Source organism: Sceloporus occidentalis, unplaced genomic scaffold (assembly GCF_023333645.1).
Source record: "Sceloporus occidentalis isolate IW3139 unplaced genomic scaffold, rSceOcc1.0.p SCAF_3, whole genome shotgun sequence".
NCBI classification, from domain to species: domain Eukaryota; kingdom Metazoa; phylum Chordata; class Lepidosauria; order Squamata; family Phrynosomatidae; genus Sceloporus; species Sceloporus occidentalis.
In genome coordinates, this window is record NW_028316983.1 from 4,407,478 (window position 1) to 4,423,722 (window position 16,245).

At 45.0% G+C, this 16,245-nt stretch overlaps 1 protein-coding gene across 2 annotated transcripts in view; it reads left to right on the top strand.

Moving 5' to 3' along the window:
• The first annotated feature begins 1,929 nt into the window (after positions 1-1,929).
• Positions 1,930-16,245, top strand: part of FKBP1A (FKBP prolyl isomerase 1A) — a 34,498-nt gene continuing 20,182 nt past the window's right edge. Inside the window, exons 1-2 of one of the 2 annotated variants that reach the window (XM_089513501.1) lie at positions 1,930-1,967; positions 2,886-2,933. Coding sequence is in view for 1 of the 2 variants with exons in the window: in XM_089513500.1 (XP_089369626.1) it covers positions 2,724-2,760; positions 2,886-2,933 (85 nt within the window). In the remaining variant the exon portion in view is untranslated. Of the gene's footprint in view, positions 1,968-2,609; positions 2,761-2,885; positions 2,934-16,245 lie in introns of those variants that run through there. The other variant, XM_089513500.1, reaches the window with a different exon arrangement.

The following is a 16,245-nucleotide window of genomic DNA, read 5'->3' on the forward strand; positions in this document are numbered from 1 at the left end:
TGCTGACCTACAGAGCTTCCTCAAGATTCCACATCATAATTCACAGACTTGCTTCAAATAAATATTCAAAGTTTATTATGATGTCAAAATGTGGGAAATTGTGGAAACTACAAATCCCAGACTTTTATCCATGGCCATTAAAGCACTGTGAAACTGCATTATTTCTGCAGCGCAGATGCAGTCTTGTTGTTGTGTGCCTCCAAGTCATTTTCGACTCATGGTGACCCTAAGGCAGGGATCCCCAAACTTTGGTCCTCCAAATGGTTTCGACTTCGACCCCCAGAAGCCCCAGCCAGCTTGGTCAACAGTAAGGAATTCTGGGAGCCGAAGTCCAAAACCATCTTGAGGAGCAAAGTTTGGGAATCGTTGCCCTAAGGCATGGTGCAGTGGTTGGATGGCAACTCTGGAGACCAGGGTTCGATTCCCAGCTTGACCATGAAACCCACTGGGTGACCCTGGGCAAGTCACACTCTCTCAGCCTCAGTGGAAAGCAATGGCAAACATCCTCGGAACAAATCTTGCCAAGAAAAAAACATGATAGGTCGGACTCAGGGTCGCCATGAATCCGAAATGACATGAAGGCCCACAACACACACAAGGCGAACCTATCATGGAGGTTTCTTGGCATGTTTCTTCAGAGGGGGTTTGCCATTGCCATCCTTTGAGGCTGAGAGAGTGTGGCTTGCCCAAGGTTTTTCAATGTTGGAGGTGGGATTCGAACCCTGATCTTTAGAGTCATGGTCCACTGCACCAGTTTGGCTCTCGGATGACCCACACGTTGCCTTTTAAGCCACACAATTGCATTTCTTCGACGATGGGCAGCCTGTGGCCTTCGAGATGTTGACTGCCATTGCCAGACGTCCTAATTTAATATTGTAACAATTTAATTCCTTTTAAGATGTACTTCCCCCCTGTTTTTTAAATTGTACTTTTTTTTATGTTGTGATTTGTGAAGCACCTCTGAGTCCGTTCTGGGGAAAGAGCGGGATGCAAACAAATTCAGTCTTCATCATCATCATCATCATCATCTAGTAGTAGAGCCAAAAAAACCCCCCTCAGCTTTCTGTGGCTCAGATGGTTTTTAGATTGTGAATTTTAAACAATGAGTTTTAAATGTGGATTGTTGTAATATGTGTCTATCTTGGCCTTTTAAACAGATGTGTATTTTAATTGATGTGTTTTAACTGGTGTGGTGTGTCTGTTAATTGTTGCCGTCCCCTGCCTCAATCTACAGAGAGACGGAAATATTATTATTATTATTATTATTGTTATATTTATTCAGGGCTGGGAAGACCACTCTGAGTACTTGAAATCCAAAACAAACAAATAAACAAACAAACAAAATCCAGGGGTGGCCTACGCCAAAGTCCAATATCCTCCAAAACCTACCCAAAAGTGATACCTTAATGAGAACAACCAAAATGCACAATATATATCTTGCAAGCTTTCGAAGCGACACTGGCTTCTTCGTGAGAGGAGTGTTGGTTTTAGGGTATTATTTTTAACTATTTATGTTTAAAATTTTATAGTTGTAATTTTTAAAATACTTTTACCATTTTAATGCGTTTTATATATGTTGCCAGCCTCCTTTTGTCCCACTTTGGGAGAAAAGGCGGGATAAAAATAACTAACTAAAGAAAAACCAGGCAAGGTGTTAAAACCCACAGAAGCCAGTGTAGCTTCGAAAGCTTGCAACGTGTATATTGTGCCTTTTGTTTGGCCCCATAAAGGTATCACTTTCGGGTGGATTTGTTGCTGCCGTTGCTGGGTTTACTCTCACGCTTGTGATTCTGCTACTACACGTTTTCCTGCAAGAGGACTGCGACTCCCAGAAGGCGTTTCCCTCAGAGAAACCCAACGCAAAGGATGCCGGGAGCCGCAGTCCTGAGGCGCAGTTTGGCGCAAACTGAGGCGGGGACGGTTTGGAAGCGCCTGAGGCCGAAGCGCACAATGAGCCTCCTTCAGAGGTGAGGCGAGGGAGAGGCGCGCTTTAATTAGCATCAGCCGAGGAGCTAAGAGGGAAAAAGGGCTGCGCTGAGAGGCAGACAAAATGGCGGCAGGAGCCTTACTTCCCCCTCAGCTTTTCCTCGCTCAGTATTCACAGGGAAAATGGGCGTGGCCTGGCGGCCAGAGTCAAACGAGGACTACTGCGCATGCGCAGTTCTTAACCCCCTCTTTCAAAAGCCAGGCAGTGTCAGGCGAGGAGGGGGAAAATAACCGCCACAGCTTGTTGCTACTGCGCAGGCGCCATTGTCAGACTAGGGAGGTGTTTGGGGGCGGGGCCAGATGCTGCTATTACGCAGGCGTGACTCCTTCCCCTCTTTCCTTCAAAGGGTGTGCAGTGCCATGCGAGGGAGCCGTTGGGGGCGGGGCGTAGCGTTAGTGGCTACTGCGCAGGCGCAGCCCTTCCCCCTCTATTTCAAGAGCCGAGCAGTGAATCCAGAGTCTTTGGGGGCGGGGCGTAGCACTAGTGGCTACTGCGCGGCTCCTCCCCCTTCTTCATCAGGGGCGGGACTGTCAGGCGAGGGAGCAGTGCGGGGCGTGTCGGGCGTGGCACTGGCTGCTACTGCGCAGGTGCGACTCCTCCCCCTTCCCCGCGGCTGCTTCCCTCGCCAAGGCAGCGCCAGTGTCGCCTGAGCCGCGCCTTGCTTCGGACGCTTTCTCGCCTCGCTCCTCCTCCGGGTGCGGATTTGGGAAGAGGCATCGCCGCGGGCCGGACCAGGATGGGCGTCCGCGTGGAGACCATCGCCCCCGGGGACGGTGAGCCAGGGGGGCGGGAGGAGAGGACCCCAACCCCCCAAAATATGGAAAGGGGGGCCTTCGAACCCTCCCCTACATCACCCCTAACGGTTATTTGTCTCTCTGTCTTCCCAACACCCCTGCAGGGAGGACCTTTCCCAAGCGAGGCCAGACCTGCGTCGTCCACTACACGGGTGAGTCTTTTTGGGGGGTGAGGTGTCTGTCTGAAGGGGTGTCTTCCTTTTGGGGAAGAGAAAAGGGGCCTGGGTTCAGTTTTGCCATAATTGGGGATGAGGGAAGGTCTGTTTGGGGGGTTATTTGGGGGAGGATATAATGGGGGTCATGGGGAGCGTGGCTCTTTTGGGGGAGAAAACATAAAGGGGAAGGCACTGTAGGGCTTTTGGGGGGTAGGACATAATGGAGGTGGGGTCTCTTTTGGGGGGAAGAAGGGGATCTCTCCAGCCCCATATGAGAGGAGGAAGGGGTATTTTTTTGTTGGGAAGGAAAGGGTCTGGGTTCACCTGAGCCATAATTGGGGGGGGGGGAGGTATGTATGGGGGGTTTATAGGCAATGGGGTTATTTGGGGGGATATCATGGGGGCAGATGGGTATGGGGGCAGAGGAGAACAGGATTATTTGGAGGGTGAATGTAGGGGTTATGAGGAACGGGTTTGTTCGGGGATAAATGGGGTAGGTTATGGGGGTTATGAGGAGAACATAATGGGGGGTGGTTATGGGGTTGTGGAGAATGGAATTATTTTGGGGGGACATAATGGGAGGAGGTAGGTATAGGGTTTATGGGGAATGGGGTTCTTTTGGAGGAGACCATAATGGAGGGGTTATGGGGGATGAAATTATTTGAGGGGGCAAATATGGGGGAGGACGCCTTAGGGTTATGGGGAATAGGGTTATTTAGGGGAGAAAAAGGCTTTGATCTGAGGGGGAATGGGGTTATTTTGAGAGAGAAGATAATGGGGGAGGTAGGTATGGGAGTTATGGGGAATGCAGTTATTTGTGGGGAGGTATGTATGGAAGGGCTATGGGAAATGGAATTATTTGGGGGGAGAACATAATTAGGGGATCCATGCTGGTGGGGGAGGCGAAATATACAGGTTTGTGGGACCAGTGTGCTTTCCCCCATCCCATACCTCTAGGATGTGGCTGGCCTTCCCATTGGCCTCCTCCAACTCTTTCCCCAGATGGTGCAGTACGTAAAAGGGCTGTCCACATCCCAGTCTGGTGTCTTGGGGGCAATTGTCTGGTGGGATGAGTCTCTACCACCCCCAAGGATCCCCCCCTTGCTTTTCTGGGCAAAGCAGTCATTCTGCCTGATCCTGCCTTTAGAGAGTTACTCCTTGGCCAAGCTCTTGGCAAGTGCTGGTGCATTGTTGTTGTGACCTGCCTGTGTGTGTGTCTGGGTGACCCTTCCCTGTGAGCTTTGTGATCCGGGTGGCCCAGGCTTGAGACAGGCACCCTGCTCTCTTCCATTCCCAGAGCCACCTTCTCTCTGCTGCACTGGGTTCCCTCCTGGCCAGTGACAGATCCCTGAACAGCTGTGCTCAAGGCTTTGGCAGAAATCATCTCAGGGAGAGGAAGATATTACTTAGATAAACAGTTGTTGCCCTTCATAGTTTTAATTTTGACATCAGTCTTGGAGTTTCTGGCAGGCAGTTTGGCTTGGGGAGGATCTGCAATGGTATGGCTCTGTCTCAACTGCTTTTTTTTAGATTGTAAGCCCGAGGGCAGGGAAATGTTTAATTAACAAACTGTAAGCTGCTCTGATAGCCTTGGCTGAAGAGCGGGGCATAAATAAATAAGTATCATTATTACTATTTTTGCAACTTTTGTGTGTGCGCCTTGCCTTACTCTGGCTCCAAAGTGATTGTGTGTCATTTTAGACCCCAGGGCTGTGTTGTTGTATATCTCATGCTCCAAATTACCTCTTATGGAAGCTCTTTCTTTATTTCTTTCTTTCTTTCTTTTGCTTCTTAGGCTCAGAAGGGGGGAAAATCCTGATATTTTGAGATCAGAATCTAATTTTAGTGTAGGAGGCCTTTTCTAATTCTTTCTCTCTTTCTTTATTATATTTTAATATTTATATGAAGCTGCTATGTAATTAAACCATCTCACCTATTTGTGCCCATACGATGGCTTGGTTTTCTGAATTCTCAGGTAGAAGAAATTTGCAGTACCTGATGCGAAATAGTAACAGTTCCAATTAGGAGAGTGGTGCATGCTCCGGACTATTCTAGATTAATTAGTGATCTTGTTGAATGAGCCCTTAATGTCTGGGGTCTGCAGCTTTTGTGTCTCTGTTTGTATGCATTGATTACTGTGGTATGTTGCTGTCTGCACCAGGCTGATCCTTTAATGCTATATAAAAGGGAACATTATAAATGCTGGGGAATGCTCAGGCAAGAGAGTGATTGTAGCAGAATACTGCATTGAAATAGACGCGTGGAGCTTTGAAAAGGTGATTCATTAATTATGTGAGAAGTATTTAGGTTTGACATTCATTAATTATGTTAGAAGTACTTGGGTTTTGACACATATTATACCCTTTTAGCAAAGATTTGACCTTCACTGTACTTCGGGATTAAAACACCCACATCTTTTGACACAAGCTCTGAAATGGATGCAGTTGGGAGGCCGGATTCATGCTGTTTGGAATGGGAAAAAACCCCTTCAAATGTTATATATTACTTCCTGGGCTTCTGTTGTATCAATTGGGGGGGGGGGGGGGAAACGGGAAAATATTCTGCAGTCTTGTCCTTTCGGTGTGCCCTTTCCTTCTTTTCTGCTGTAATAACCTCTCTTGATTTGGATGGTGGCTCTGAATCTGCTGGAATGTGAACTCTCCACGTTACCTTCTTTGGTAGGTATTCTTGCTTTCCTCCATTGTAACCTGATTGGCCACTGTCTGGAATTGACAGCCTCTAGGTCCATTGAGGTGTTCTCCTTTCCAGGCTGGGCTTCATCGCTAGGAAGAGAGAGAGGTGACAGCCGACTCTTAGGAAGACAGTTTCGCAAAACTGAAAAAGCACGTGCAGAGGCCTGCCTCCCTCTGTCTCCTGGGGCTGTTAACAATTACAAATAATGAAATATGCATGCTGAATATTAAAATTCCTGCTGATTTCTGCAGCCAAGGAAAAGCAGTCTAAAATTTAGGCTCTAAATAATTCCTGAATCACATACAGAATAGAGGCAGGCTTGACTTTTAACTAGTTGGAATTAAATTCTTGTCTGCTTAGAGTGTCTGTCAGCTTCTCCTTCCCTTGGTGTGGAGGGGAATTCTGTGCCATTGGTTGACCTCAGATACTGTGAACGGAAGACCGAAGACAAGAATCTGATAATGGCTCTGATGCTGAAGATTGGGGTGGGTGGTTTTATGCTCCTGGGCAGAATGTCTTTGTGTGCCAGTCCACAGAGCTCTCAGTGTAAGTTGCGCAGCTGCACAGCTGAAGCCCATGCAATGAATGCTGCACTTTCCCAGAAAATGAAGGCACCTGCTTTTTTTTTCCTTTGTAGGGCTTCAATCTGTGGAGAGTCTGTAGGCTGTTCCGTGGATAGTAAAAACACAGCTGCAGATTCTTTTTTCCTTGGTGTTCTTTGTTTTTATACACTCCTTTTTACAAGGGTTCGTGCTGTGACAGAAAAGGTAGCTGAGAAATATGATCAAGGCCACCAGCTCAGTGGGGATTGGGAGTATCTGCAAGACACCAGGGGAAAAAGATAGCTCCTTCTTCTCCCCCCACATGACCCTGGACAGAAAGAGTAAGTTTACACTTCAGGTACTAGGGAGGGCAATCCCTTGAAATGTTGTGGTTGGATTGTCTTAAACCTAAAAGAGAAAGCTGCAGGATCAGTTTTTGGAATGGTGTAGATCATTACAACCTGATGCCTGTCAGATGTGTTAAACTACAATTTCAGTCTCTCCAGGCAACAGGGCAGAGGATGGGAGGTTCTTGCCCAATGCATCTGGAAGGCTGGAAGTATCGATACATTGGACACTTTATCCCTCATTCTGAAAGAAAGCAACCCCAATCCATTTTTGTCATTTTTTTCTGGAAAAGAGCTTTAGGAGAAAAAGACATAAAAAGGAGGAGAGGGTGGAGGGAAAGATGCAGTACAGGTTGATCACCAAGAGCTGAGGTTGTAAAGCATATTTACACAATGTTGGGGATGGACAGCTACTTAATTTGAGGGGGGGAGGGATACCTCTGGGCTTTCCCCCTGAATTTTTCCATTTTCCCCTCTGGGCCTTCACATCTATAGCTTTGTCTGATGAGACTCTTTGGATGAGAGTTGGAGTGTTTTTACTCTGAATTCTAAATTAAATGCTATCAGAGTCCTAAACAGAAACAGGAACCACTTTGCCTGTCCTGTGTGAATCACATAGCGAGGTGTTGTTTTCTTTCAGGCTGTTATCCTTGCCTTCCTTCCCACCATAGATGTGGAGTGACCTTTCTTGGATGGTCCCATTCTGACGGGTGCAAACATGGGAAGGAAGCAGAAGGGTCCTTGGTGCATAAAGACAAGCTCCTCCCTCTCCCCCCTTCCACCCCACCTACCAACTAGTCCATCTGCTTTGCTTCCTCCGCTATCACTGGGTGGGGAAAGGAAATGAGGATGCTCTCTCCCTGGCCGCCTCTTATGCAGACAGGAAGAACAAAGGGATGGCTGGCATGGGATCAGGAGTCTGAGATGGGGCGGTAGACATGTCAGCCCTCGGAGTCAGTGGGGCACCCTTCTTTTTCCACATTGGAGAGGCACTGGGTTTGAGGGGTGCAAATTACAGCTTTATGTCATCTCCCCTAGGATTCTGCAATACCCCTTAGCTGTTAAAAAGCACTCTTGGGATAAATTTCAGTTTCTTCTTTCATTATTCCTGTTGTTTCCCCCCAGGTATCATCTGCACTCATTGTGGTCTTGGCAGGGTTATTTCCTCAAAAGGCTGGATTGTTTTGAAATAAGCAAGTGGTATGGCATGTAAACAGGATAAGGATTGTTTGCTAAAGGACATGCAAAAATGCTAGATGATAACATCCAGTTTTTGGAAACAAAATATTAAAAATAAAAGAGAGCGATGAGACTGTTTCTGGGAGAAGCTATGCAGGTTCTCTTTCTTACATTCACATCTGCATTATTAGAAGCCATCTGTTGGAAGATAATATACTCTTGACATTAACTTTCTAGAGAGAAACTGAATGCATAACCTTCCCATTTGAAATTCCATTTTCCTACTGCCACTCTACATCAGATTTGAGATTGTAAGCTCACTGCGGCGGGGACCTGTCTTACCCCACATGAAGTACTATGGTGGTGAAAAGTACTATTGATGTTATATTGGGCCTACTATATACCCGCCCAGTTGTGTGACTGCAGTTTCCATTATCCTTTGTAGGTGGCTGTGCTGGCCTTGATTGATGCAGTTTGTAGTCCATAGTGCCACACATTTCCCATTCCTACCCTACACAGCTAACGATAATTTAATGCATGAGCTGCCAGCATTAACCATTGTGCTTTGATGCAGGTGTTTGCAGCTATGAGGTCAGGCCTAAAGCCTGTCTTGCCCCTCTATTGGAGCAGCAAGCAGAGTATTCTTCATGGACTATCCTGGAAGCAAAACCACTTCAAGGAAGCAACTTTTTTTGTATGATTCATACTACATGTACTTTGGAGCTGTTGTAAGAAGGCTTGGCAACTTCTGATATTAGGGTTCTTGTATATTCCTGCTTGGCATCATGGAGGTAAAATTGCTTAGGCATTGCAAGGCTTCCCCCATCTCATGGTATACATGCATGTTCTTTGTGATGACAGTAGCCAAGCAATAGGGGGCAAGAGATGTACCTATCGACTGGAGACAGACTTACCAATATCTGTTTCCTGGAACATTTTGTGCGCTTCTGCAGTCATACAGCATTTTCAGATATATTCATTAGCAGAATAGTAAGATTAACAGCCACAGTCCAGATTGTTTCAGGAGATGTTTCTAGCTACACCAGACACTGCTTGTCTCCCAGGCTTGAAGATATTCAACTTTATGGGACTGAGCGCAAGCCCAATTTTGCTGTAATTGCCATTCTGAAGGTGTCTTTTCTGACTGGCATAGTGGGGTAAGGAAACTTCTTCTCTTGCCACTCTCCTTTACTAATACAACTGGAGGCAGGATTTTTGGTTCTTAAAATTATGACTGCACCAAATGTTCCCCAGTTCTCAGTCTTCAGTCAGAAACTAGTAATAGAAATGAGGTATATATTGAGAGCCAGTGTGGCATAGTGGTTTGAGTGTTGGACTACGACTCTGGAGACTAGGGTTTGATTCTCAGGTCAGCTGTGAAACCCATTGGATGACCTTGGGCAAGTCACACTCTCTCAGCTGTTGGAAGGCATTAGCAAACCTCCTCTGAACAAATCTTGCCAAGGAAGTCCCATCATAGGTTTGTCTTATGGTCTCCATAAGTTGGAAATGACTTGAAGGCACCCAAGCAGCAATAAATAATAAATTGTGAAGACATTTTCCTTTCATTCTTCCTCTGATACAGTTGCACTCTTTCTTCGGCTAAGTCATGTTGGTGAGCTCATCCAGTCAGGGATCGTGAATGTTGTGATGTCAGCCACACACTGATTGTGGACAGGTGATGCCATTGGTGATAAATGAATAAATATGTCCCTGCATATTTTCAAGAGTATGGTGACAAAGTAGGGAAGAGATGTGTTTCTCAAGTTAAATGGAGGTGCTATGATTTGGCAGAGGCATGTGTGCTGATACTTTATGTAGCATATGATAAAACATGCTGGCACATCACAACATTTTCTCCCTCTTCGTCTTTTCTTGTGATGCAGCCTTATTGGATTGTCTTTGGGCTATACATACAATTGAGATTTCTGTTTGGAAGAGAGACCTTCCACAGTACATGAAAACAGACTTGGCATTAAACCAACAGAGGAAAACTTTGTTTCGGCTTGGAGCATAGTCAGTTTTTACCGAGTGCCATTAAGCAATATTTTCCTTACTGCTATGCTTTGATTAGTGGTACCTTCCTTGTCACTTCTGCATATCTATACTTATTTATTAAAATACTTGCATCACACCTCTGTATCTGGAGATCTTGGGGCTGAGAACAAGATCAGTGGTGCATTGGGCTACATATCAATAATAAATTTGAAAACAAAGAATTCATATAAAAATAGAGCCTGAAATCCAATCATCCTGGAGTGGGCAACTGCCAGGACTTGTGGGGTTTTGGTGGGCTGCACCTCCTATTACTCTGCCAACTGTACAGTTTTTGCTTTCAAGTGGGCAGCAATGGGGCATCTTAGAGAGCCAAGGCTGAACGCTAGGCCTCAGAGGTTTGAAAGAACAGCCATGTTTTTCAGTTGTTGATGAAATTAGCCTGGCGGTACAGTGTGTGACAGCTGAGAAGGCCTATGCTTGGGACTTTGCAAGGTTAATGTCTTCCACTAATAGGACATAAACCCCTCCATGTAATGAATAGCCAGGTGAATATAGGGAGGGAAGCCCATTGAGTGACCTTGGGCAAATCACATGTTCTCAACCTCAGAGGAAAGGCATTGGCAAACCTCCTCTGAAAAATCTAGCCAAGAAAACTCCATGATAGGTTTGTGTTATGGTTGCCATAAGTCAGAAGGCACACAACTATAACAATTACTACTCCCTCGTGAGTTGACGATAAAGCTTAATGTTGCTTTTTGGACTGCATCTCCCAGAATCCCATAGCCAGGGGTATTTGGGCGCTGTAGTCGAAAAAGTATACACTTTTTCGAGCTGTTACTTGAGATCTGGTGGCAAACCTATTAGAGTGCACTGTTATGAAGCTTAATTAACAGGCTAGTTGGAAATTGCTAAGGCAGTCTGTTGCAGTCAGGTGTGACTTCTCAAGGGGGAGACTGGAAAAACAAGGGAGTGGTAAAAAGGAAGTTGAAAGGCTAGTCAAAGAGGCTCAAGTCTCAGCCCCTTTGGGTTTCTGAGAACTACAGTACTAGAAGCTCAGCAGAATGCATGCTGCAGGTCAGAAAAAAATTGGCGATATGAAATCCTTGGGGGAAAGGGCAGAAAAGGAACTATTAGGGGAAGGAGTGTTCTCAACAGTGGGGATTCCTGTTTTTCTCATTTCATTTTTCCTAAGGACATTCACATTTCTGGGTACCACCAAGTGGACTTCTCTCAGAAAATGGAAATTTTGTTTATATTCTGAGCAGAACAAAAAGGAATCATGAGCTTGCACAAAAGAAGTGCATACAGGCCATAAGAAATGGAAGGGGGAAAAAAAATTTTAGGAGCCATCCACTAACAATGTATGACTGCACAGTTAAAGCTAGTGAGTCATCTTCACCTGTTCTGGAGGCGTCTATCGCTTACCATAGTGATGCTTGCTTTAATTATACCCCATTTGGATGACTGATGTGTTCTTTATGGGATTGATTGCTTTTGAAAAGAGTGGAGAAATGTCAGCTAATCCAAACTGCTGAGGCCAGATAGTTGACTGGGGCCTTGCGACAAGGGAGCACACAAGTTCCTTGTTGCAGCAGCTACACTTGCTATCAGTTTCTTTTTGGGTACAGTTCAAAGGCTTTTTGATGCCTTAAGAAATCCTGTATAGTTTGGCATCAGGTTATCTGAAGGGCTGCATTTTCTCATCAGAATTCAGAGACATAAAAATCAGTGTTAGTCTAAAATATCAGTGTGCAAATGGGTCCTGTAGCACATTTGAGACTCGTTTTGAGAAAGAAGTTGTAGTGTTAGCTTTAGATGACTTAAGGTCGGCATCTGAGTCTACAGAAGCTTATGCTGCAACTTCTTTCACACAGGCTCAAAGGTGCTACAGCATCCCTTTGCATACTGCATTTTCTTATATGAGCTTACTTTATAGAATCCTAGAGTTGGAAGAAAACTCAAGGGCTGCTCCCATGCTGGAACTCTCTTCCCAGAGATGATGGGCATCTGTATCCTCCGGGATGCAGGAAGAGACTTTCTTATTCAAGAACCGTCTAACTAAAAAGATTGTATGTACAGCGCTGTGTAAATTTACAGCGCTTCATAAATAAAGGTTAATAATAATAATAATAATAATTATTATTATTATTATTATTATTAGTGAGCTTTTAACAACTAATGGGTTGCTGAGGAAGGAGCTTTTTAATAAATCTTCTATATTTTTTCCCCTCATATACTTCTTAAACTTTTTTGAAATCAGTCATATTATACTCAAGGGAATATAATTTGTTTGGGCTTAATATTATAGCATTGCCTTTTCTCTCTTTACCTTTTAAAAGAGCTTGGGGGCTGCTTTGAGTGCCTGTTCTAAGAAGTGCAATTGTCAAATGAACATTAAGAGCCCCATTAAAAAAGGATTTTGAAGCAGGCAGGCAGTTGAACCATTTGAAGGAAAATGGAGATGGTGCAGTTCTACAGTCCATTTCTTTGCCCTGCAGAAGTTGTAAGAGAACTGTGCTTGAACTGTTATTTTCAAGAAGGGTGTTTAATAACACCAAATTATTCAAGGTGGTTCAAAGGAAGAACTGTGTAGAGCTGTAAAGAACTATGGAGCTGAATGGTAGGTGATCTAAGACAAACAAAAGCAAGTACTACTTCAGAGTCCATAATTAAACTATGGAATTCACTATCAAAAGGTGCAGATAGAGCCACCAACTTGAATAACCGTGAATATCCTTGAAAAGGGATAAGAAACTTTCATGGAGGATAAGGTTATCAGTGCCAACAAGTCATGATGGCTATACATTAACTCTAGTATCAAAGGAAGGCATCTGAGGATCAATACATAGGGAGAATGTGTTGCTTTTGGGATTATATCCTGCTGGTAGACTTCTCACCAGCAACCAGTTGGCCACTGTTGGAGTGGAAAACTGGACAAGATAGACCTTTGGTCTAACTGAGCACAGCTCTGAGCACTGTTTTCTTATACAGCACTGCACAAAAACCACATTTCTTACAGATCGACCAAGAAGGATAGGCTGGAACGAACTCTTCCCTTCATTAATCACTCACCCCTTTGGTGAGGATGAGATGATGGGAGGCTCTTATAGTTATTTCCAGCACCACTGTTGTTTGAACCAGTGTCATACTGTGGAAATGACACACTCCAGGCCAGACCTTATTAACCTGTTTGACAACCCGGCCTGAATCTAGGCTGGACTAAATGGTCTGGTTCACACCAGAGAAACACAGGGCCGAGTACAGATATCCTTGACCATTCTAGAACCGTCTTGTGGATCATCACAGATCTCCCAGTTTCCTGTCCATATGGCAGTTAATAAAATCGCAGCTTGCCAACTGTTCTGGAGGCAGCTGATAATAAAGTACCATGGTTTTAAGCATGTCCCCTCTGAATTATCTCCCTGGCATGACTGGCCAAGCAGGTTTCATAGTAGAAGGGTGGAAGGAAGCCAGATTGTGAACTTCAGTATTTCATAAAAATAAAGAGTAAATAGTTAACATTTTTTGTGGACTCCATTGGAAATGTCTTCTGTGGGAGTCCCACAGCCATGAATGAAGGCACCGTGGGGGAGTGCTAGTTCATTTGTGGGGTGTATATATGTGCAGTGTCCCAAACAACTATCCTGGCTTCAAAGAAAAGTGAGCACAGAAAGGCAATACTCTAGTTCAGCCATCTTGGGTGATCTGGGCTATCCAGCCAATTGTAGCTGTAATATGAAAATAGCTTCTTTGGCCCCCTTTCATGTTACAGTACTAGCAATGAAATTGAAGATGTCATTTCCTTTCTTTCTAGGCCTTGGGCAGTTTCCAAGCTACCTATTCCTTGTTCCTCATTTGTTCAGAAAGATGGGGCTGTTGTCATGGAGAGGGAGAAGCTGGTTCTGGGAAGGCAGGGTCTAAAAACAAAGAGACCTGCTGAGTTTTGGGTGATAATAGTGGAGGGACACAATGACAAAGTGAAGACTGCTGCAAAGGAAATGAGCATCCAGGGTCCAAGCAAGGAAAATGATTTGCCTTTGTACTCTCTCCCAGAGATTCAACTAGATAGTGAAGTTGGGGGAGCTGAAAGCAAAGTGGGGCATGTCATGATGGATGCAGGAAAGGGTATATTAGGAGAGGCACAACATCCTTTGCAGTAGGGTTTTTTCTTCTGATCTGCTCCCTTAGCAGGGGTTTCTCAGAGACCGCCTCTTCCCATACAATCCTCCCCGCGCTCTCCGGTCCTCTGGGAGGAACTTGTTGCAGCCTCAAAAATCGAGGCTTGCGGCGACCTCCCGGAGGGCTTTCTCTGTTGTCGCCCCTAGGCTCTGGAACGGCCTGCCGGATGAGATCCGTCAATTAACATCTTTGGACAGCTTCAAAAAGGCTGTCAAGACGGATCTCTTCAGGCAGGCCTTCCCAGACTGAAATATCCCGGCCTCAGGATCTCAGGATTTCCCCCCTCCTCAGTAATGTCTCCAAAGCCCCCTTTTCTTTAGAACTGAAGTTGCAGTGGTTTATTGGTTGGTATTATTTTGTTTAATTTATTGTTATTTTAACTAGTTATTGTGGTTTTAAATTAGATATGTTGTTTAATAACTTTTTAAGGGGGGAGGGAAATAAATTGTTTTTATGCTGTATGTTATTTTAATGCTGTAAACAGCCCGGATTGGTTCGCCACAGGGCGGTATATAAATAAACATTTATTATTATTTATTATGTTTCCTTCTCACAAATGTGTGAAACATGGAATCATTGTTGTACTGCAAGGGCCACCTAGTCCATCTCCCTGCCATGTGTGCTGTCCTTGGTTCACCTGCATCCTGTAAGTCAGGACTTGGGAAGTCTGTTGTGACCCTCTAGATCAGAGATTCTCAGCTGTTGCTCCTCCAGGTGTTTTGGACATCCACTCTCAGAATCTTTGATCATTGACTAACCTGGCTGGGGCTTCTGGAAGTTGACGTTTAAAAGCACTGGGAGGATGGTTGAGAACCTCTACACTGGATAATCTTGGTCTCCAATTCCCAGTCAGTTTGATCAAGGGTGAGGCATGATAAGAATTTGCTGTTCAGCAACATCTGGAGGGCCACAAGTTCTCCGCAGCGGCTTTAGGTTGGAAGTTGCCAAATGATCTTCATTTTGTCCACATGCATAACTTGATGAGGCTTCCCCTTGTTTGCAAACAGCCTGTCATCAAGCACCCAAGCCTTTTGTCTCTTGGCTTTACTCTGGCCCTCTGCCTACCACCAGCAAGTCATGCGTCCTGCTCACAATTGCCAAACTGCTCTGGCTGCCAAAGAATGGCATCCTTCCTAGTTTAGTAAGATGGCACTCGATGAAATATTGCACATTCTGTTCATGCCTTCTCAAAACAAACAGTCTGAGTGCAGGAATGCCCTTTATTTTTCCAGCTGCTGCTTTTCATGAGGACTTGGCCTGCTTGGGACACACTGTACTGTGTAAGGTGAGGGGTCTTTATAGCTGAAAAGCTGCTTGTGCCACCAGGGTTTTAAAGCTGCAGGAAAGGCAGCCTTTGTGTGTGTGGCGGATCACTCCTTTCTCTCTGCAGTGTAATTCAGAGTGGGTGGGTGCTCTGGCGTTGGTTCTTGCCAATTTGCACATTGCCTTCTGAGAGGCGCAGGCAGGCAGCCTGCCAAGCGTGGCAATGAACCAGCGAATGTGAGATGTCTGCCCTTCCTGAAATGGAGCCATTCTTCATTCAGTTCAGACTTGCGTGGATAGGGCTGTTGCCCAGGTTACAAGTGCTGATGGGGGTGCAGTTTCTCACTTCCTGCGACAGATGCAGCCATTCGTTGCTTTTGGTTACTTGAGTAAGGAGAGCAGCCACGTGCAACAACCACAGAGTTATGCAGGGTTTTGACATTTGTGGCTAGCTGCAGTCCTTTGTGTGCTCACCTAAGAGCAATGTCGTTGAAGCTTTTTTAAAAAAACGGATGGCCCATCGTATAGGTTATGTAGTGTGTGCTTAACTATATATTGGATTAAGCTGTACATGGCTCCATCTGTTCCTGTGGTATCTTGAGAGTCAGGTATTCAGTGCAGTAGTTCTTTGCTGGTGGTCTGTTATGCTTACATTGGTGATGCCTGATTATTTACCTAGTAGTTGCCAAATCATTTGACCCACATTAATCATAGAAGAATATTTGCAATAGCCCTAGGTGTTGCATTTACCATCTGGATCATCCTCAGCCATCCAGAAATCTCCTACTTCTTCAGACGCTACCACGTTTTCTCTTTTGCTCATTCTTCCAGAGCTCCTGTGGAACATCACTTTCTTCTCCTTTGAACCCCTTTTTTAAATGTAGTATTTGGTAGAACCCCTTTGTCCCTCATGCCTGAGATGTAGGGGTCCCCTCAACCATTATACATCAAGTTGGATGCATCTGGAATTTTGAGGGTGTCATGGAAGATCTCATGAAATGGCTACCATACAGGGTGATGGTTTTCATTTTAAAATGTGAACTGCAATTTGTTCAAGAACCTGTATAATATGAAGGAGAGGTAAAGTCATACTGGCTTGAATCCCAT